General features: G+C 44.8%; 1 protein-coding gene across 1 annotated transcript in view; it reads right to left on the bottom strand.

The window, feature by feature from the left end:
* LOC121541640 (alpha-1,3-mannosyl-glycoprotein 4-beta-N-acetylglucosaminyltransferase B-like) overlaps window positions 1–19,503 on the bottom strand; it is a gene marked incomplete at its 5' end in the record, with an annotated part of 86,422 nt that extends 66,919 nt beyond the window's left edge. The window contains 4 exons of the mRNA XM_041850807.2: window positions 1,215–1,261; window positions 16,632–16,765; window positions 17,828–17,971; window positions 19,305–19,503. Coding sequence (XP_041706741.2) covers window positions 1,215–1,261; window positions 16,632–16,765; window positions 17,828–17,971; window positions 19,305–19,503 — 524 coding nt within the window. The remainder of the gene's footprint in view (window positions 1–1,214; window positions 1,262–16,631; window positions 16,766–17,827; window positions 17,972–19,304) is intronic.
* Between the last annotated feature and the right edge of the window lie 3,070 nt (window positions 19,504–22,573).

Below are 22,573 nucleotides of genomic sequence, written 5' to 3' on the forward strand. Positions count from 1 at the left end.
AAGCACTAATCGCTCAGCACTAGGCTTTGGTCAAAAGTAGTGCACTATATAGGGAATAGGGTGTCATTTGGGATGCAAACCCTGTCTCCTGAGGTGAGGTGACCCCTTAGGGGATGTAGGCAGTGACAGTGACGAAGTGACAACTGGTATCATCTTTGGTCAAAATGGCCACCTCGGCAGGAAAAGACAAACAGGACTGTCTAAAACAGCAGGCGCTAAAACCTGCAACGTGGGCAGTTTGTGAGGAGGATTCTGTATGTCTAGAGAAGGTGCTAGGAGGAAACTAATAACAGGATGGAAAGTGAGTGGTGTTTGTGTGTGTGTTTGTGTCTGTGAGAGGAAGAGAGAGCGAGAGAGAGAGAGAAAAAGAAAGAAAGAAAGAAAGAAAGAAAGAAAGAAAGAAAGAAAGAAAGAAAGAAAGAAAGAAAGAAAGAAAGAAAGAAAGAAAGAAAGAAAGAAAGAAAGAAAGAAAGAAAGAGGGGAAGAGAGAGAGAGAGAGAGAAAGAAGAAAGAAAGAAAATGTGACAGATCTGTTTCTGTCTCTCTCCAGATGTTGCGTTCAGATCAGAAAAGCCAGTAAACAGAAAAGCATGTGTTTATATGGATGATGATGTGATTATTTAATATGAAACTGTTGTTCATTTCCTCTCTAGTGCTGGAGTGAATGCAAATATGATTACTTATCAGCCAGTATTTTATATTATTCACATCACTATTTTATAAGAAAAATATTTGGTATTTTAACATTTTGAATACACACTATCATTAAGTTTAGAAAGTACATATTCTCACTCACACGTGAAAACATTAATAGTCTGACTAAATATTTCACTGTATATTAACATTTCCTATATCCACATAGTTCCAATGTAGAGCAAACAAGTGCCTCAAGCATTGTGGAGTCAAAGTAAAGTAGGAGAACCCCCATGGATTGTGAAGGCACTCAGATTTATACTACAGCCCTTAGGGTAAACAGATAGGAACAGTGTTACAACAGAAAGGCATTCCCAAGGAGACCTGTTTCCCTGTTGTTGAGTCCTTTGTGGTTGTGAATTCTATTTAGGTTGCTTATTTGTAGGTGTGTGTGTGTGTGTGTGTGTGTGTGTGTGTGTGTGTGTGTGTGTGTGTGTGTGTGTGTGTGTGTGTGTGTGTGATGGAAGCCCAAATAGACGGGTCTCCATGGAAACAGCATCCCATCATGTCACGGTACTTACAGGCGCTTGAGGTTGTCAGCCACGCTGTTGGCGTACTGTTGGTCCGTCTGCAAAACATGAGAAAACCCCCCGAATAAAACCAAATGTTTGAGCCGGGACTACTTCTGCTTGACTACTTCCATATAGATCTTGTGCTTGTTCAAGAGGGTATGCTTGTTCAAGAGGGTATGCTTGTTCAAGAGGGTATGCTTGTTCAAGAGGGTATGCTTCAGCAAAGTAATGCACAGTAACATGACGCAATACCAACTAATATTGTATAACTAACAGCTTATGCCATCTTTCTTTGGCTGTTGCCTTGCCTAGTCATGCCCTTCTGAAGGACCAACTCTAAAAATGTATCGGAAATGTATTGGTCATTAAACAACAAATGATTCCAAATTCCCTGACTATGAATCTCCATCCTGAAAGGTTTACGGGTGGAGGGAAGGATGGAGGGAGCATCGGAAGTGGATAGAGAGGAGCAAGAGATCAGATGGCCAACAGGAAACACCTGGGATCACTTTGACCGCATCCTCTGCGCCCCAAATTAACCGGCCGAGAGAGGAATAGAGGGATGGAGGTAGGGATTTGTTTAAGCATTACTTCATCTCCCATGTCAAAGACAAAGCAAGGTCTAGGGAAAGAAGAGGAGAAGTGAGAGAAAGAGAAGAAGAAGAAGAAGAAGAAGAAGAAGAAGAAGAAGAAGAAGAAGAAGAAGAAGAAGAAGAAGAAGAAGAAGAAGAAGAAGAAGACATAGAAAGGGAAAAAAGCAGGAACACCTGACTGTTTTAATCTCTCCAAGAGGCTGGCTCTCTACAACAGCAGACCCCCCTTCCTCAGCTCTGAGACATTCAATTGGTGACCATGCAGCCATGCAGTGGATCTGCATGATAAAAATCTTATAACACATGAACTCGAGTGTATTATTGCTTTTATATAACGAGTTACCAGCATTAAAATGCAAGATTATTTCCCAAACCATCAATTTTTCAACAAAATGTGATGCTACATTCACTAACACTGGTTGTCAGATGCAATGTAAGGCATTCTCTGGTCGTTAGTTCTATTTGTATTGACTGCAATGTAAAGCAAAACTACCCAAGCCTGGTTGATAGTTCCAGGACTTTGCAGGTTGCTATGGTAAACAAAAATGGTTGCAATGGAGGCTCTTACCCCTCTTGCTAGCTAGCCAACTATCCAGCTAACACAATCACTTCCGACTGACGCTGGAAAGACAGCAAACTAGCTGCATTTCGTTTAGTTTTAACTGTTTTTCTATTGATATTTGTTTGTATATATCCATACAAATTATGCTGATTAATGATTTCGACTAGCTGAAAAAAGCTGCCTGTCTGTCTCGTCCCAACTCCCGAGACGTTCATTACTATGGGACAGCTGGAGATCGAATTTCAATATTGAAACAATGTTGCAAATGTCGGAGATAATGTCAGGATGCTTTTTACAGTGGAGATCAAGTTAATAAATTGCATGGCTGGGCAGATGAGACAGTAGATCTGTAGTAGTAGTAGTAGTAGAAGTAGTAGTAATGCGTTGTTAGGTATTGACGTAAACGATGGCACTTTTTATGAATGTGGCCATGTGTATCTTGTCTAGTATATAATAGGCAGGATAGACTCTAACAATGGGAATTCCAAACCACCCGTTGTATAATTAAGCAATAAAGCCCGAGGGGGTGTGGTATACAGCCTGGATACAGCCGTGGTATATTGGCCATATACCACAAACCTTATTGTGCCTTATTGCTACTATACACTGGTTACTAATTAATTTTGTGTCATACCCTGTGGTATACGGTCTGATATACTGTACCATGGCTTTCAGCCCATCTGCATTCAGGGCTCGAACAACCCAGTTTATAATGTGCAACAGTCAAGTAGAATCATATCTAGTACAGTGATGTAAGTACTAGCTAACCAGAGGACCAAGGCCATACCGTAGTAGCCCAACTCATCCATTAAACTATTTTTCTAGTCCTGTGTTGCAACATGTAGTCAGCTAGTTCAACTAACCCACCACAAGACAATGGAGCAAAATGGTATGCATTATATTTGTTTAGTTCTGTGCTTTATTACCGTAGCTTAGCAAATGCAACTGCTTTGAATATTCCTATGGTCACACACTGACAGCAGGGGAGAGCAATACACTGGGAAGGGCACACACACGTGCGTACACACACACACACACACACACACACACATTCACAAACATGTAGCACTCACGTCGGTAGCCATGAAGTGCTTTGAAAGGCTTGTCATGGCTCATATCAATAGCATCATCCCAGATACCCTAGACCCACTCCAATTCGCATACCGCCACAACAGATCCACAGATGACACAATCTCAATCACACACCACACTGCCCTTTCCCACCTGGACAAAAGGAACACCTATGTGAGAATGCTGTTTATTGACTACAGCTCAGCGTTCAACACCATAGTGCCCACAAAGCTCATCACTAAGCTATGGACCCTGGGACTAAACACCTCCCTCTGCAACTGGATCCTGGACTTCCTGACGTGCCGCCCCCAGGTGGTAAGGGTAGGCAACAACACGTCTGCCACGCTGATCCTCAACACTGGGGCCCCTCAGGGGTGCGTGCTTAGTCCCCTCCTGTACTCCCTGTTCACCTTCGACTGCGTGGCCAAACATGACTCCAAAACCATCATTAAGTTTGCTGACGACACAACAGTGGTAGGCCTGATCACCGACAACGATGAGACAGCCTATAGGGAGGAGGTCAGAGACCTGGCAGTGTGGTGTCAGGACAACAACCTCTCCCTCAATGTGAGCAAGACAAAGGAGCTGATCGTGGACTACAGGAAAAAGCGGGCCGAACAGGCCCCCATTAACATCAATGGGGCTGTAGCGGAGCGGGTCGAGAGTTTCAAGTTCCTTGGTGTCCACATCACCAACGAACAACATGGTCAAAACAAAATAAGACAGTCGTGAAGAGGGCACAACAACACCTTTTCCCCCTCAGTAGACTAAAAATATTTGGCCAGATCCTCAAAAAGTTATACAGCTGCACCATCGAGAGTATCCTGACCTGTTGCATCACCGCTTGGTATGGCAACTGCTCGGCATCTGACCATAAGGCGCTACAGAGAGTAGTGCGTATGGCCCAGGACAACACTGGGGCCAAGCTTCCTGCCATCCAGGACCTATGTACTAGGCGGTGTCAGAGGAAAGCCCAAAAAGTAGTCAAAGACTCCCATCATCCAAGTCATAGACTGTTCTCTCTGCTACCGCACGGCAAGCGGTACCGGAGCGCCAAGTCTAGGACCAAAAGGCTCCTTAATAGCTACCGCCAAGCCATAAGACTTTTTTATTTTTTTATTTCACCTTTATTTAACCAGGTAAGCCAGTTGAGAACAAGTTCTCATTTACAACTGCGACCTGGCCAAGATAAAGCAAAGCAGTGCGATAAAAACAACACAGAGTTACATATGGGGTAAAAAAACATAAAGTCAAAAATACAACAGAAAATATATATACAGTGTGTGCAAATGTAGCAAGTTATGGAGGTAAGGCAATAAATAGGCTATAGTGCAAAATAATTACAATAGTATTAACACTGGAATGCTAGATGTGCAAGAGATTATGTGCAAATAGAGATACTGGGGTGCAAAAGAGCAAAATAAATAACAATATAGGGATGAGGTAGTTGGGTGGGCTAATTTCATATGGGCTGTGTACAGGTGCAGTGATCAGTAAGGTGCTCTGACAACTGATGCTTAAAGTTAGTGCTGAACTATTAATCAAATGGCCATTCTGACTATTTATATTGACCCCCCACCCCCATTAGTTTTTACACTGCTGCTACCCGCTGTCTATTATCTATGTATAGTCACTTTACCCCTACCTACATGTAGAAATTACCTCGGCGTTCTGTACCCCTGCACACATTTTCTTAACTCTTTCTTGAACTGCATTGTTGGTTAAGGGCTTGTAAGTAAGCATTTCACGGTAAGGTCTACACTTGTTGCATTCGGCACATGTGACAAATAAAGTTTGATTTGATTTGATTTGACACACACATCCATCACCACAGGGCTCCTTCTAGTAATAATAATATAATAATAATATGCCATTTAGCAGACGCTTTTATCCAAAGCGACTTACAGTCATGTGTGCATACATTTTTACGTATGGGTGGTTCCGGGGATCGAACCCACTAACCTGGCGTTACAAGCACCATGCTCTACCAATTGAGCTACAGAGGACCACAGTAATGTGTCCTTTGGACTTAAACAACCCTTTTACATGATTAGGGTTTCTTCACAATGAGCTCCAGTGAAAACACATAGGCCTATCTGTGAGGCTAGCCTGTTCACTATCGCTAATTAGCTTAGCATCTGTCATATGGGAATGATAGCTTTAGGGTTATTGGAGTTAGCGATGGTTAGTGTCTAGGCTATTCAGGGATCAAGAGGGGATGTGTGTGTGCTAGTGTCAGTAGCCTCGGGTACCGTCACTCATTAGCTCTTCAGATCCCTGACCTTTATACATAGATACAGACACACACATGAGCGAGTGCACATGCAGGCAAACATCCACGCACACACGGAAATGGGGTGGGAATGGGTAGATTTCTCAATTCCTTTCTCTGGCCATTGTATTGGGCAGTTCAATGGGGAGAAATGTCTCAGTCCCTGGAGCAAAAACTTTACAGGACATCAATAAGCTACTCCCAAACATTTTAAACCAGCATCAGGAAATTGAGTCTATCATAGTTCACGTGGGATTCAATGACATTATGAAGGGCAGATGAGAACAGCTGAAGATGGATTTTAAAGAACTGATTGGGTCACTACTTGACACCAACAAACGCCCCATAATATCTGGCCCTCTGCCCTCCCTAAATCATGGCATTGAACAGTTCAGCAGACTTTTAGCCCTCCATAACTGGCTACAAGATGATTGCAGCTCTGTGAGTGTAACATTCATTGACAATTTTGATACCTTCTGGAAACAAAGCTTGTATTATAAGGAGGATGGGATCCACCAAAATAATTTGTGTTCCTGCATCCTTTCACTGCATTATAAGGCTGTGTTGAGACAATTACTTATCAATGACCCAAGCCCAGCTAATTTAATCCCTACCATTGTATCGCTGAGTTGTCATAATGCTTCAGCAAATGTACATAATCCCAGGGCATTGGAAGACACAATGTAAGTAACCTAATGTATGTCCCTCTTACTGCCCTGAATGCCTCTGCTGATCCCACAGCTATTGCATGCAGTAATCATGTGCCTATGAACCAGAGTAATACTGTTATCACTGAGGCGGTGTGCCCTACTAGGAAGTCCACTGTGTGCAGCTCACCCTGCACTAACATAAATAACATGAGCATGTCTACCTCTGCTAAGTTTCCCAGTAAAGCAATAAAAACCATCAAGCATCCCAGAAAAGTGCTAAAAATAGCCCACCTTAACATTTGTAGCTTAAGAAACAAGGTTCATGAAATCAATAATTTGCTGGTAACGGATGACATTCATATTCTGACAATCTCTGAAACTCACTTAGATAACACCTTTGATGATACATGGTTATTAGAGCTACAGAAAATACAGAAATGCCAAAGGTGGAGGTGTGGCCATTTATATTCAGAACCACATTCCTGTAAAGCTTAGAGAGGATCTCATGTTAAATACTGTTGAAGTAATTTGGCTACAGGTTCATCTGCCTCACCTAAAGCCCATTCTTTTGGGAAGCTGCTATAGACCACCAAGTGCTAACAGTCAGTATCTGGATAACATGTGTGAAATGCTTGATAATGTATGTGATATCAACAGAGAGGTATATTTTCTGGGTGATTTAAATATTTGCTTTCATCAGGCTGCCAACTCAAGAGATAGCTTCAAACTGTAACTAGTGCCTGCAACCTGGTTCAGGTTATCAGTCAACCTACCAGGGTAGTTACAAACAGCACAGGAATTAAGTCATCAACATGTATTGACCACATCTTTACTAATGCTGCATAAATTTGCTTTAAAGCAGTATCCAAATCCATCGGATGTAGTGATCACAATATAGTCGCCATATCTAGGAAAACCAAGGTTCCAACGGCTGGGCCTAACACAGTGTATAGGAGGTCATACAATACAGTGGCTTGCGAAAGTATTCACCCCCCTTGGCATTTTTCCTATTTTGTTGCCTTACAACCTGGAATTAAAATATATTTTTTGTGGGTTTGTATCATTTGATTAACACAACATGCCTACCACTTTGAAGATGCAAAATATTTTATATTGTGAATCAAACAAGAAATAAGACAAGAAAACAGAAAACTTGAGCGTACATAACTATTCACCACCCCCCCCAAAGTCAATACTTTGTAGAGCCACCTTTTGCAGCAATTACAGCTGCAAAAGGCGCCGACCAAGATGGCGGCCTCGCGACTAGCTCTTAGGAAACTTTGCAGTATTTTGTTTCTTTATGTATTATTTTTTACATTATTAGCTCAGAAAGTGTTTTGCATCATTACATACAGCCGGATATCAGTATTTGATATCAGAGCGGTGGTAGCTCACCAGCATTATGACCAGGAATACGACTTTCCCGAAGCAGATACTTTGTTTGCTCTCCAAAGGGCAACTGAACTGATTCCAGCGGCTGACCCAAAACATCGCCGGCGGAGGCGAGGCACTCGGAGCGGCCTGCTGGTTCGACTTAGGAGGCGCGCACACCACCCACCGCTTCCAAGTATTTTACTCGCTAATGTTCAGTCTTTGGTTAACAAGCTCGACGAACTACGGGCAAGGATTTCCTTCCAGAGAGACATCAAGACCTGTAACATCCTCTGTTTCACGGAAACATGGCTCTCTTGGGATATTCTGTCGGAATCGGTCCAGCCAGATGGGTTCTCAGTTCATCGCGCAGACAGGAATAAATATCTCTCCGGGAAGCAGAAGGGCGGAGGTGTGTGTTTCATGATTAACGACTCATGGTGTAATTGTAGTAACATAGAGGAACTCGAGTCCTTCTGTTCACCCGACCTAGAATATCTCACAATCAAATGCCGACCGTATTATCACCCAAGATCATTTTCTTCGGTTATAGTCATGGCCGTGTATATCCCCCCTCAGGTCGATACCACGATGGCCCTCAAAGAACTTCACTGGACCTTATGCAAACTGGAAACCACATATCTTGAGGCTGCATTTATTGTCGCCGGGGATTTTAACAAAGCAAATTTGAGGACAAGGCTGCCGAAGTTCTATCAACATATCGACTGTTGTACTCGCGCTGCTAAAATCTTTGACCATTGCTATTCAAACTTCCGGGATGGTTATAAGGCCCTCCCCGGCCCTCCTTTCGGCAAATCTGACCACGACTCCATTTTGCTTCTCCCTTCCTATAGGCAGAAACTCAAACAGGAAGTACCCGTGCTAAGGACTATTCAACGCTGGTCTGACCAATCGGAATCCACGCTTCAAGATTGTTTTGATAACGCGGACTGGGATATGTTCCGGGTAACTTCTGAAAATAATTTAGACGTATACACTGAAACGGTCACTGAGTTTATCAGGAAGTGTATAGGTGATAATGTGCCCACTGTGACTATTAAAACCTACCCTAACCAGAAACCGTGGATAGATGGCAGCATTCGCGCAAATCTGAAAGTGCGAACCACCGCATTCAACCATGGCAAGGTGACTGGGAATATGGCAGAATAGAAACAGTGTAGCTACTCACTCCGCAAGGCAATTAAACTGGTAAAACATCAGTATAGAGACAAAGTGGAGTCGCAATTCAACGGCTCAGACACGAGACATATGTGGCAGGGTCTACAGACAATCACGGACTATAAAAGGAAAACCAGCCACGTCGCCGACACCGACGACTCGCTTCCAGACAAGCTGAACACCTTCTTCGCCTGCTTTGAGGATAACACAGTGCCACTGACGAGGCCCACTACCAAGGACTGTGGCCTCTCCTTCTCCATGGCCGACGTGATTAAGACATTTAAGCATGTTAACCCTCGCAAGGCTGCCGGCCCAGACGGCATCCCTAGCCGCATCCTCAGAGCATGCGCAGACCAGCTGGCTGGTGTGTTTATGGACATATTCAATCTCTCTGTCACGCCCTGGCTCTGGGGACTCTTAAATGTTGAGCCAGGGTGTGTAGTGTCTATGTTTTGTTTTCTATGTGTTTCTTTCTAGATCGTTTATTTCTATGTTGGCCAGGGTGGTTCCCAATCAGAGACAGCTGTGGCTTGTTGTCTCTGATTGGGAACCATACTTAGGCAGCCTGTTTTGCACTTGTCATTTGTGGGATCTTGTTCCGGAGAGGTTTGTGTTTTGTTAACCTTAGGACTTCACGTATCGTTTTGTTGTTTTGTTAATTGTTGAAAAGTACTCATTAAAAGATGTACGCATATCACGCTGCGCCTTGGTCCGGTTCTTACGACGATCGTGACAGAAGATCCCACCAAAACAGGACCAAGCAGCGTGTTCAGGAACAAACGCCGGGTAAGGAACAGGAGGTTACTCTAGTGGATGTCCTCCTCGGTTGGGGGAAGATCACCGAGGAGGAGGCCGTCCGCTACCGGAGGGCGATGAGGGAGGATGCCCAGGCAGGAGAGGAGAAGCGGCGCCAACCGGGTCGTCGTCGGACAGGCGAGAGGCAACCCCAAGAAATGTTTTGGGGGGGGCACACGGCATGGATGACGGGGCTGCTGGAGGCAGCTACAGGGCGAGTTTGTGGACTAGGAGAGGAGGCCACCAGGTTACGGGGGCCATTGGTCATTAGGGGGAAGGAGAGTGTAGAGGCACGGCGAGAGGTACTGGGGTGTGTTACCAGTCCGGTCCGGCCCGTTCCTGATCCCCGCACAAGGCCAGTGGTGTGTGTTCCCAGTACGGTCCGGCCTGTTCCTGTCCCTCGCACCAAGCCTGTGGTGCGTGTCGCCAGCCCGGCCCGGCCCGTTCCTGCTCCCTGCACCAAGCCAGTGGTGCGCGTCGCCAGCCCGGTCCGGCCCGTTCCTGCTCCCCGCACCAAGCCAGTGGTGCGTGTCGTCAGCCCGGTCCGGCCCGTTCTGCTCCCCGCACCAAGCCAGTGGTGCGCGTCGCCAGACCGGTCCGGCCCGTTCTGCTCCCGCACCAAGCCAGTGGTGGCGTCGCCAGCCCCGGTCCGGCCCGTTCCTGCTCCCCGCACCAAGCCAGTGGTGCGCGTCGCCAGCCCGGTCCGGCCCGTTCCTGCTCCCCCGCACCAAGCCTGTGGTGCGCGCGCCAGCCCGGCCCGGCCCGTTCCTGCTCCCCGCACCAAGCCAGTGGTGCGCGTCGTCAGCCCGGTCCGGCCCGTTCCTGCTCCCCGCACCAAGCCAGTGGTGCGCGTCGTCAGTCCGGCACAGCCCGTGCCTGTTCCACCGGAGCCTGAGCAATCCGCTCCACCGGTGTCCAGTCCTGCTCCGGCCAGCGGGGCCAGACCAGACCAGGGGCGCTACGGGGGGGGTAGCGAGAGAGTGGTGGTCACGCCCGGAGCCGGATCCGCCTCCGAGGCGGAATACCCACCCAGCCCCTGCCCTCTTGAGTTTGTGTGGCGCGGTCGCAGTCCGCGCCTTGGGGAGTACTGTCACGCCCTGGCTCTGGGGACTCTTAAATGTTGAGCCAGGGTGTGTAGTGTCTATGTTTTGTTTTCTATGTGTTTTTTTCTAGATCGTTTATTTCTATGTTGGTTAGGTGGTTCCCAATCAGAGACAGCTGTGGCTTGTTGTCTCTGATTGGGAACCATACTTAGGCAGCCTGTTTTGCACTTGTCATTTGTGGGATCTTGTTCCGGAGAGGTTTGTGTTTTGTTAACCTTAGGACTTCACGTATCGTTTTGTTGTTTTGTTAATTTGTTGAAAAGTACTCATTAAAAGATGTACGCATATCACGCTGCGCCTTGGTCCGGTTCTTACGACGATCGTGACACTCTCCCTTTCCCAGTCTGCTGTTCCAAGATGGCCACCATTGATCCTGTACCCAAGAAAGCAAAGGTTACTGAACTAAATGACTATCGCCCTGTAGCACTCACCTCTGTCATCATGAAGTGCTTTGAGAGACTAGTCAAGGATCATATCACCTCTACCTTACCTGTCACCCTAGACCCACTCCAATTTGCATACCGCCCCAATAGATCCACAGACGATGCAATCGCCATCACACGGCACACTGCCCTATCCCATCTGGACAAGAGGAATACCTATGTAAGAATTCTGTTCATTGACTATAGCTCAGCATTCAACACCATAGTACCCTCCAAGCTCATCATTAAGCTTGAGGCCCTGGGTCTGAACCCCGCCATGTGTAACTGGGTCCTGAACTTCCTGACGGGCCGTCCCCAGGTGGTGAAGGTAGGAAACAACATCTCCATTTCGCTGACCCTCAACACTGGGGCCCCACAATGGTGCGTGCTCAGCCCCCTCCTGTATTCTCTGTTCACCCATGACTGCGTGGCCAAGCACACCTCCAACTCAATCATCAAGTTTTCAGACGACACAACAGTCGTAGGCTTGATTACCAACAATGATGAGACCTCTCACTCAACATTAACAAAACAAAGGAGATGATCGTGGACTTCAGGAAACAGCAGAGGGTGCACCCCTCTATCCACATCGACGGGACTGCAGTGGAGAAGGTGGAAAGCTTGTCGGGCTGTATCACAGGCTGGTACGGCAACTGCACCGCCCACAACCGCAGGGCTCTCCAGAGGGTGGTGCAGTCTGCCGAACGCATTACCGGGGGCAAACTACCCGCCCTCCAAGACACATACAGCACCCGATGTCACAGGAAGGCCAAACATTTATTCAAGGACATCAACCACCCGAGCCATTGCCTGTTCACCCCGCTATCATCCAGAAGGCGAGGTCAGTAAAGCTACATCAAAGCTGGGACTGAGAGAATGAAAAACAGCTTCTATCTCAAGGCCATCAGACTGTTAAATTGCCATCACTAGCACATTAGAGGCTGCTGCTGCCAATTGAATTCACTGGCCACTAAGAAATTGAACTCTAGTCACTTTAATAATGTTTACATATCTTGCACTACTCACCTCATATGTATATACTGCATTCTATTCTATAATATTCTACTGTATCTTAGTCCATGCCGCTCTGTCATTGCTTGTCCATATATGTATATATTCTTAAATCCCATTCCTTACTAGTTTTGTGTGTATTGGGTATATGTTGTGAAATTGTTAGATATTACTTGTTAGATATTACTGCACTGTCGGAGCTAGAAGCACAAGCATTTCGCTACACCCGCTATAACATCTGCTAAACACATGTATGTGACAAATAAAATGTGATTTGATTTGATTTGAGTCTCTTGGGGTATGTCTCTATAAGCTTGGCACATCTAGCCACTGGGAATTTTGCCCATTCTTCAAGGCAAAACTGCTCCAGCTCCTTCAAGTTGGATGGGTTCCGCTAGTGTACAGCAATCTTTAAGTCATACCACAGATTCTCAATTGGATTGAGGTCTGGGCTTTGACTAGGCCATTCCAAGACATTTAAATGTTTCCCCTTAAACCACTGGAGTGTTGCTTTAGCAGTATGCTTAGGGTCATTGTCCTGCTGGAAGGTGAACCTCCGTCCCAGTCTCAAATCTCTGGAAGACTGAAACAGTTTTCCCTCAATAATTTCCCTGTATTTAGCGCCATCCATCATTTCTTCAATTCTGACCAGTTTCCCAGTCCCTACTGATAAAAACATGTTCTCTGTGTGATGAGAGGTGTTGGGTTTGCGCCAGACATAGCGCTTTCCTTGATGGCCAAAAAGCTCAATTTTAGTCTCATTTGACCAGAGAACCTTCTTCCATATGTTTGGGGAGTCTCCCACATGCCTTTTGCTTATTTTTTCTGGCAACTCTTACATAAAGCCCAGCTCTGTGGAGTGTACGGCTTAAAGTGGTCCTATGAACAGATACTCCAATCTCCGCTGTGGAGCTTTGCAGCTCCTTCAGGGTTATCTTTGGTGTCTTTGTTGCCTCTCTGATTAATGCCCTCCTTGCCTGGTCCGTGAGTTTTGGTGGGCGGCCCACTCTTGGCAGGTTTGTTGTGGTGCCATATTCTTTCCATTTTTTAATAATGGATTTAATGATGCTCCGTGGGATGTTCAAAGTTTCAGATATTTTTTTATAACCCAACCCTGATCTGTACCTCTCCACAACTTTGTCCCTGACCTGTTTGGAGAGCTCCTTGGTCTTCATGGTGCCGCTTGCTTAGTGGTGTTGCAGAGTCTGGGGCCTTTCAAAACAGGCTGAGCGGTTTGACGGCTGCGTGGTCCCATGGTGTTTATACTTGCATACTATTGTTTGTACAGATGAACGTGGTACCTTCAGGCGTTTGGAAATTGCTCCCAAGGATGAACCAGACTTGTGGAGGTTCTGAGTTCTTGACTGATTTCTTTTGATGTTCCCATGATGTCAAGCAAAGAGGCACTGAGTTTGAAGGTATGCCTTGAAATACATCCACAGATACACCTCCAATTGACTCAAATGATGTCAATTAGCCTATCAGAAGCTTCTAAAGCCATGACATCATTTTCTGGAATTTTCCAAGCTGTTTAAAGGCACAGTCAACTTAGTGTATGTAAACTTCTGACCCACTGGAATTGTGATACAGTGAATTATAAGTGAAATAATCTGTCTGTAAACAATTGTTGGAAAAATTACTTAGATGTCCTAACCAACATGATGTGACAGATCATGTGACACTTAGATTGCATACAGGTGGACTTTAACTAATTATATGACTTCTGAAGGTAATTGGTTGCACCAGATCTTATTTAGGGGCTTCATATCAAAGGGGGTAAATACACCACTTTTCCGTTATTTATTTCTTAGAATTTTTTGAAACAAGTTGTTTTTTTCATTTCACTTCACCAATTTGGACTATTTTGTGTATGTCCATTACATGAAATCCAATTAGAAAAGTCAATTTAAATTACAGGTTGTAATGCAACAAAATAGGAAAAACGCCAAGGGGGATGAATACTTTTGCAAGGCACTGTAAGTTTTGTAGTGATTCCTATGTTGTTGATGTAAAGAATATTTGTTGGTCCGTGGTGTGTAATGAGGAGCAACCAGACGCTGCACTTGACACATTTATGAAATTGCTTATCTCAGTTACTAAAAATGTTATGATTGAGAGGGATGAGGCAAAAGGAATGGCAAATAAGTCTGGCTGCACATCCGATTGGCAAACGTACCGCAAATTGAAAAATCATGTGACTAAACTGAATAAAAAGAAGAAGAAACTACACTATGAAACAAAGACAAATGACAAGCTTTGGAGCACCTTAAATGAAATGTTGGTCAAAAAGGCAAACTCAGCTCCATCATTCATTGAATCAGATGGCTCACTCATCACAAAACCCACTTCTATTGCCAACTACTTCAACAATTGTTTTATTGGCAAGATTAGCAAACTTAGGCATGACATGCCAGCAACAAATGCTGACACTACACATCCAAGTATTTCTGACCAAATTATGAAAGACAAGCATTGTAATTTTGAGGTCTGTAAAGTGAGTGTGGAAGAGGTGAAACAATTATTGTTGTCTATCAACAATGACAAGCCACCGGGGTCTGACAACTTGGATGGAAAATTACTGAGGATAATAGCGGACGATATTACCACTCCTATTTGCCATATCTTCAATCTAAGCATACTGGAAAGTGTGTGTCCTCAGACCTGAAGGGAAGCAAAAGTCATTCCGCTACCTAAGAATAGTAAAGCCCCCATTACTGGCTCAAATAGCCGACCAATCAGTCTGTTACCTACCCTTAGTAAACTTTTGGAAAATATTGTGTTTGACCAGATACAATGCTATTTTACAGTAAACAAATTGACAACTCACTTTCAGCACGCTTATAGGGAAGGACATTCAACAAGCATAGCATTTACACAAATTACTGATGATTGGCTGATGATAAAAGATTGTGGGGGCTGTTTTGTTAGACTTCAGTGTGGCTTTTGACATTATCGATCATAGTCTGCTGCTGGAAAAACACTCTCTGTGTTATTGCTTTATACACCCTGCTATATTGTGGATAAAGAGTTACCTGTCTAACAAAACACAGAGGGTGTTCTTTAATGGAAGCCTCTCCAACATAACCCAGGTAGAATCAGGAATTCCCCAGGGCAGCTGTCTAGGCCACTTACTTTTCTCAATCTTTACTAATGACGTGCCACTGGCTTTGAGTAAAGCCAATGTGTCTATGTATGCGGATGACTCAACACTATACACGTCAGCTCCTACAGCGACTGAAATGACTGCAACACTTAACAAAGAGCTGCAGTTAGTTTCAGAATGGGTGGCAAGGAATAAGTTAGTCCTAAATATTTCAAAAACTAAAAGCATTGTATTTGGGACAAATCAGTCACTAAACCCTAAACCTCAACTAAATCTTGTAATGAAAAATGTGGAAATTGAGCAAGTTGAGGTGACTAAACTGCTTGAAGTAACCCTGGATTGTAAACTGTCATGGTCAAAACATATTGATACAACAGTAGCTAAGAAGGGGAGAAGTCTGTCCATAATAAAGCGCTGCTCTGCCTTCTTAACAGCACTATCAACAAGTCAGGTCCAACAGACCCTAGTTTTGTCGCACCTGGACTACTGTTCAGCCGTGTGGTCAAGTGCCACAAAGAGGGACTTAGAAAAATTGCAATTGGCTCAGAACAGGGCAGCACGGCTGGCCCTTGGATGTACACAGACATGAATAATATGCTAACATGAATAATATGCATGTCAATCTCTACTGGCTCAAAGTGGAGGAGAGATTTACTTCATCACTACTTGTATTTGTGAGAGGTATTGACATGTTGAATGCACCGAGCTGTCTGTTTGAACTACTGGCACACAGCTCGGTCACCCATGCATACCCCACAAGACATGCCACCAGAGGTCTCTTCACAGTCCCCAAGTCTACATGGAACTCTATTTCACATGAAGTAACTCATGGAAGCAGTAAAATTAGATATAAAAAAAAACAGATAAAAAACACCTTATGGAACAGCGGGGACTGTGAAGCAACACAAACATAGACACAGACACATGCATACACATGATAACATACGCACTATACACACAAGTACACATGGATTTTGTGTTGTAGATATGTGGTAGTAGAGTAGGCGCCTGAGGGCACACACTTAATGTGTTGTGAAATCTGTTGTGAATTTATTGTAATGTTTTATAAATTGTATAACTACCTTATTTTTGCTGGACCCCAGGAAGAGTAGCTGCTGCCTTGGCAGGAACTAATGGGGATCGTTAATAAATACAAATACATGTGGAGACACACTCACACGCACGAATGCACACACGAACAGAGTTCACTTCAGAAGCTCCTGAAGGGACTACAGAGGGTCGAGACGTCAGAGCAGAACACAAACAGACACAAACATCTCTGGTTTTATCTCACCTCAGCTATGAAGACCACGATGACACAGTCCTCCTTCTCTGCCGCACTGAGCTCTGTCATCAGAGAGCTGAGGGTGTCCGTCAGGTACGAGTGGACCTCCCTCTTCACACTGGGCACGCCCATCACGATCGACACTGTGACAGACACACACACAAACCAATCACAGTCAGTACAGGGAGGGAAGGAACCAATGATGTGCTAGTTTGGGTGGAATGAGCCAGTCAGTATATATTTCACAACAGAGACAGAATCACTTGTTTTCTGAAGAGAGGGGGAATAAGAGAAGGTGAGAAGAGAGGGGGAAGAAGAGAAGGTGAGAAGAGAGGGGGGAGAAGAGAAGGTGAGAAGAGAGGGGGGAGAAGAGAAGCTGAGAAGAGAGGGGGGAGAAGAGAAGGTGAGAAAGAAAGCTAACTAGACCAGGAGAGAGAGAAATGAGAGAAGGGCTGGAGGGAGTAGGGGTATGGGAGAATAGTGGAAGGTCTTACAAGCACAATAGCACAATGTTGTCAACACATTCTGTACATCCAAGTGAAAAATAACAATGCCCTGCAATGAGTGATGAAAAGCAAGAGAAGAATACATAGTCAAGGCCAAACTACAATTCAGGTATTTTTACCAACTTCCCATTCCCATAGGGAGGAAGTCCAAGTCAATAGCCGTGTTGGTGCAGCAACAGCTGATTCGACAACCCTGTACTGCTCCTCACCCTCCCCTCCTCTCCCATTGTGAGCTAACATAAGTAGACCCTAGTGGCTGTCTTCTCCATTTATAACGGCCATAAAACGTACTCCAATTACTAGAGGGGAGCTAATGGTAACGTCCTGGCTAGCACTCTACGAGGTACCCTCATGGACTTGGCCCGCGTAATCCATTTAGATGGGGTTTGGTGGCCTAAACATAAATCACACACACCAGATTAATTATTGGCCCCTCTGAGAGTCTAGCTGACTGTCTGGAGAGTTTGGACGGCCTCTCCAGGGGAGTGGAGGTTTATGGGGGGGAGGGGGTCAGGAGGCTATCTCTCCAGGGAGGTAGAAGTCTTACTGGGCTAAAGTGGGGCAGAGAGCCAGAGAGGGAGGTGCTGAAGGGAAAAATAACCAATGCTGGACAGAGCACACTGGTACTGTTGTCAGAGGAAGGGTGGGAAGAGGTGAAACCAAGAAAGGATGGGGATGAACATGTGTGTGTGTACTGACCCCCGGTGCGTCCCTGGCCCACGTGCACAGCAGGCTGCAGGCTGCTCTCCTTGGCCAGGAGATGGGGCAGGTGATGGAAGATACTGGGCAACTGGAGCACATTCTTACTGGTTGTCACGTTCCACAGCTTCAGCTTGGTCTCATCTATCACACACACACACGGACGAATGCATGCACAGACGCGGAGCATGCACACACACACACCCACACACACACACACACACACAGGTCGGAAGCGGATCAAAAGAACAGGTCAGAAGTCATAATTGCTATGGTTAAAAAAGAGAATGGATGCTACTGAGGGGGTCATTAATATACATCGGAGTAGCATTCTGCATTCTGACATCACTGACTGGATATACCATTCATATATAATTCAACCTAATCCTTTCTGACTGACTGAACCTATTGATTGTACGTATTGATTGCAAACCATTCTCATGTATTAGTTAAAACACAACTACTCATATAATGTACAGACCAGCATTGCTTATTGATTACAGAAGGGTTCATTTAGAGTGCAGCCCATCCTTTTAGAATGGTTAGTCTTACTTTAGGAACGTTCACCCATGTATTGTGGATAGTCCACCCTTACAGAGAGTTGTAAAATTAAGCAATAGTCTAAATTGTGTATTGTGTTCTTATAGATGTATGTGTACATCTCTCCCTCTCTCCCTCCCATCCCGGAGGACCTGAGCCCTAGGACCATGCCTCAGGACTACCTGGTATGATGACTCATTTCTGTCCCCAGTCCACCTGGTCGTGCTGCTGCTCCAGTTTCAACTGTTCTTCCTGCGGCTATGGAACCCTGACCTGTTCACCGGACGTGCTACCTTGTCCCAGACCTGCTGTTTTCAACTCTCTCTCTCTACCGCACCTGCTATTTCAACCTCTAAATGCCCGGCTATGAAAAGCCAAGTGACATTTCCTCCTGATGTACTGACCTGTTGCAAACTCTACAACCACTGTGATTATTATTTGACCCTGCTGGTCATCTATGAACGTTTGAACATCTTGGAGAAAATCTGGCCTTAATGGCCATGTACTGTTATAATCTCCACCCGGCACAGCCAGAAGGGGACTGGCCACCTCTCAGAGCCTGGTTCCTCTCTAGGTTTCTTCCTCGGTTTCTGCCTTTCTAGAGAGTTTTTCCTAGCCACCGTGCTTCTACATCTGCATTGCTTGCTGTTTGGGGTTTTAGGCTGGGTTTCTGTATAGCACTTTGTGACATCTGCTGATGTAAAAAGGGCTTTATAAATAAATATAATTGATTGATTGATTGAGACATACAGTTACTTAAATTGTTACTGATTGGTGGAAAATCGCTCAACTAATTCTGATTCGTTCTGACTGGTTCTGATTGGTTCTGACTACCTCGGACTGGTTCTGACTGGTTCTGACTAGCGCTGACTGATTTTGACTGGTTCTGACTAACTCTTTCTGGTTCTGACTGGTTCTAATTAGTTTGTCCTCTTACCAGAGAGGCTGGCCCAGGTGCGATTGATGTCCCTAAGGGCCTGCTTTTCGGCGATGGCCCTCTTGATCTCGTCCAGCACCAGGTTGAGCTCCTTGGATCGCTTCAGGTTCTCCTGCTCGGCAGAGTGCAGACGCTCTCTCAGGGCCAGAAACTCCCGCTGGTAAATGTCCACCACATCACCTACAGAGAGAGATAGGAGAGAGAGAGAGGTTTGTTAAATAAAAGTGTTAAGAGTTTCCTTGAATCTTATTAACTTTCTTCTGTGATTTGCAATTTTGCAAAATATTACATGGTTTTGACTCCTTGAAGGCCAATACATTCACTGCTTGTTTCATGCCAACAAAGCATGTTAGAATTGGAATTTGAGAGGGAGCGAGAGAGGAAGAAAGAGAGAAATAAACAGGGCTGGAGGAGAGAGAGAGAGAGAGAGAGAGAGAGAGAGAGAGAGAGAGAGAGAGAGAGAGAGAGAGAGAGAGAGAGAGAGAGAGAGAGAGAGAGGAAAGATATGGGACACAGTTGGATAGTCAGGTAACACAAACACATTGACGACACACCACAACTATAAATGTCACCCTATGGCATCTTTATATGCTCTTTATGAGACATACAGAGAGAACACATGGACAACATAGGACAGTACTTCCTTGGTGACTTTATGCAGCTTTTAAAGCAGTGTTTTACTGTGGTCCTGCTGGAGCACTTTTCAAGTCATTACCCATCTTAACAGCTTGATCAATAGGCTCTATGGCCTGGAATGATACGTATCGATCATAATGGACGAATCACCTCACTGAACCCACAGATTGTTGGCCAAAGCAACAGTAGCCTGGTCCCAGACTTGTGTGTGCTGTCTTGCAAACTCCTTTAGCGTGACGATGACCATAGGAGTTGCCAAGACACCACTCACACATCTGGGACCAGGCTAAAGCGAGCTCTGGTCTAGAAGACATGTTACTGTAGTTGGTATGATGCTGATGTTGAATGGTAACATCTCTGTCATGAGGCTAGTGTAATGTGTAATCATGACTTAATAGATTGTGTTAACAGTCTCGACAGCTACACAACCTGACAGAAAAATAGATTTTCTTGTGTGCATTACATTATAAGGCTGAGTATATCTCCATCACAGGAGGCTGGTGGCACCTTAATTGGGGAGGACGGGCTTGTGGTAATGGCTGGAGTGGAATAGGTGGAATGGTATCAAATACATCAAACATGGTTTCCATGTGTTTGATGCCATTCCATTTGCTCCGTTCCAGCCATTATTAAGAGCCGTCCTCCCCTCAGCAGCCTCCACTGATCTCCTAGAAATAGAGAAGTTATATCTAGGAATGGATTAATGGCAAGATAGAGTTATCTCTACACAAATGTAATAGAAATATAAAATAAATATTTATGAGATTCTCGTGAGTCTCCACAGTCATAAATCCACTAGGAACAGGACAGATTGTCAAGGTCAGAGCTACTGTTCTCAGAAAGCATACGAATAACATAATACATATATTTATGACATATTGCAAGGATATACTGCGAACAACAGAGTAGATTCAATGTGTGATATAAATCTGCCAGGGACAGCCTCAAAAGTACTGGACTACTGCATTTGGGATGCAGAGCAGGTGTTTTCAGGTCACTGACCTCCCTCTCTAAGCTGCTCTGACTCATATTCCTCCCCTCCTCCATTCCTCCTTCCTTTTCATTTCCCCTCTTCCCGCTGCTCTCTAATAAAAGAGAGCAGGGTTATACTGCTGCTGCTCGCTGCCAGATGCCCCCTCTCCGGACGGACACACACACACCCACGCAAGTACTGTTGAAGTCGGAAGTTTACATACACCTTAGCCAAATACATTTCAACTCAGTTTTTCACAATTCCTGACATTTAATCCTAGTAAAAATCCCCTGTCTTAGGTCAGTTAGGATCACCACTTTATTTTAAGAATGTGAAATGTCAGAATAATAGTAGAGAGAATGATTTATTTCAGCTTTTATTTCTTTCATCACATTCCCAGTGGGTCAGAAGTTTACATACACTCAATTAGTATTTGGTAGCGTTGCCTTTAAATTGTTTAACTTGGGTCAAATGTTTCAGGTAGCCTTCCACAACCTTCCCACAATAAGTTGGGTGAATTTTGGCCCATTCCTCCTGACAGAGCTGGTGTAACTGAGTCAGGTTTGTAGGCCTCCTTGCTCGCACATGCTTTTTCAGTTCTGCCCACAAATGTTCTATAGGATTGAGGTCAGGGCTTTGTGATGGCCACTCCAATACCTTGACTTTGTTGTCCTTAAGCCATTTTGCCACAACTTTGGAAGTATGCTTGGGGTCATTGTTCATTTGGAAGACCCATTTGCAACCAAGCTTTAACTTCCTGACTGATGTCTTGAGATGTTGTTTCAATATATCCACATAATTTTCCTTCCTCATGATGCCATCTATTTTGTGAAGTGCAGCAGACCCTCCTGCAGCAAAGCACCCCCACAGCATGATGCTGCCATCCCCGTGCTTCACGGTTGGGATGGTGTTCTTCGGCTTGCAAGCATCCACCTTTTTCCTCCAAACATAACGATGGTCATTATGGCCAAACAGTTCTATTTTTGTTTCATCAGACCAGAGGACATTTCTCCAAAAAGTACGATCTTTGTCCCCATGTGCAGTTGCAAACTGTAGTCTGGCTTTTTTACGGCGGTTTTGGAGCAGTGACTTCTTCCTTGCTGAGCGGCCTTTCAGGTTATGTCGATATAGGTACTTTTGTACCTGTTTCCTCCAGCATCTTCACAAGGTCCTTTGCTGTTGTTCTGGAATTGATTTGCACTTTTCGCACCAAAGTACATTCATCTCTAGGAGACAGAACCCGTCTCCTTCCTGAGCTTTATGACGGCTGCGTGGTCCCATGATGTTTATACTTGCATACTATTGTTTGTACAGATGGATGTGGTACCTTCAGGCGTTTGGAAATTGCTCCCAAAGATGAACCAGACTTGTGGAGGTCTACAATTTTTTTCTGAGGTCTTGGCTGATTTCTTTTGATTTTCCCATGATGTCAAGCAAAGAGGCACTGAGTTTGAAGGTAGGCCTTGAAATGCATCCACAGTTACACCTACAATTGACTCAAATGATGTCAATTAGCCTATCAGAATATTTTAAAGCCATGACATCATTTTCTGGAATTTTCCAAGCTGTTTAAAGGCACAGTCAACTTAGTGTATGTAAACTTCTGACCCACTGGAATTGTGATATAGTGAATTCTAAGTGAAATAATCTGTCTGTAAAC

Source organism: Coregonus clupeaformis, chromosome 3 (assembly GCF_020615455.1).
Source record: "Coregonus clupeaformis isolate EN_2021a chromosome 3, ASM2061545v1, whole genome shotgun sequence".
NCBI lineage: Eukaryota > Metazoa > Chordata > Actinopteri > Salmoniformes > Salmonidae > Coregonus > Coregonus clupeaformis.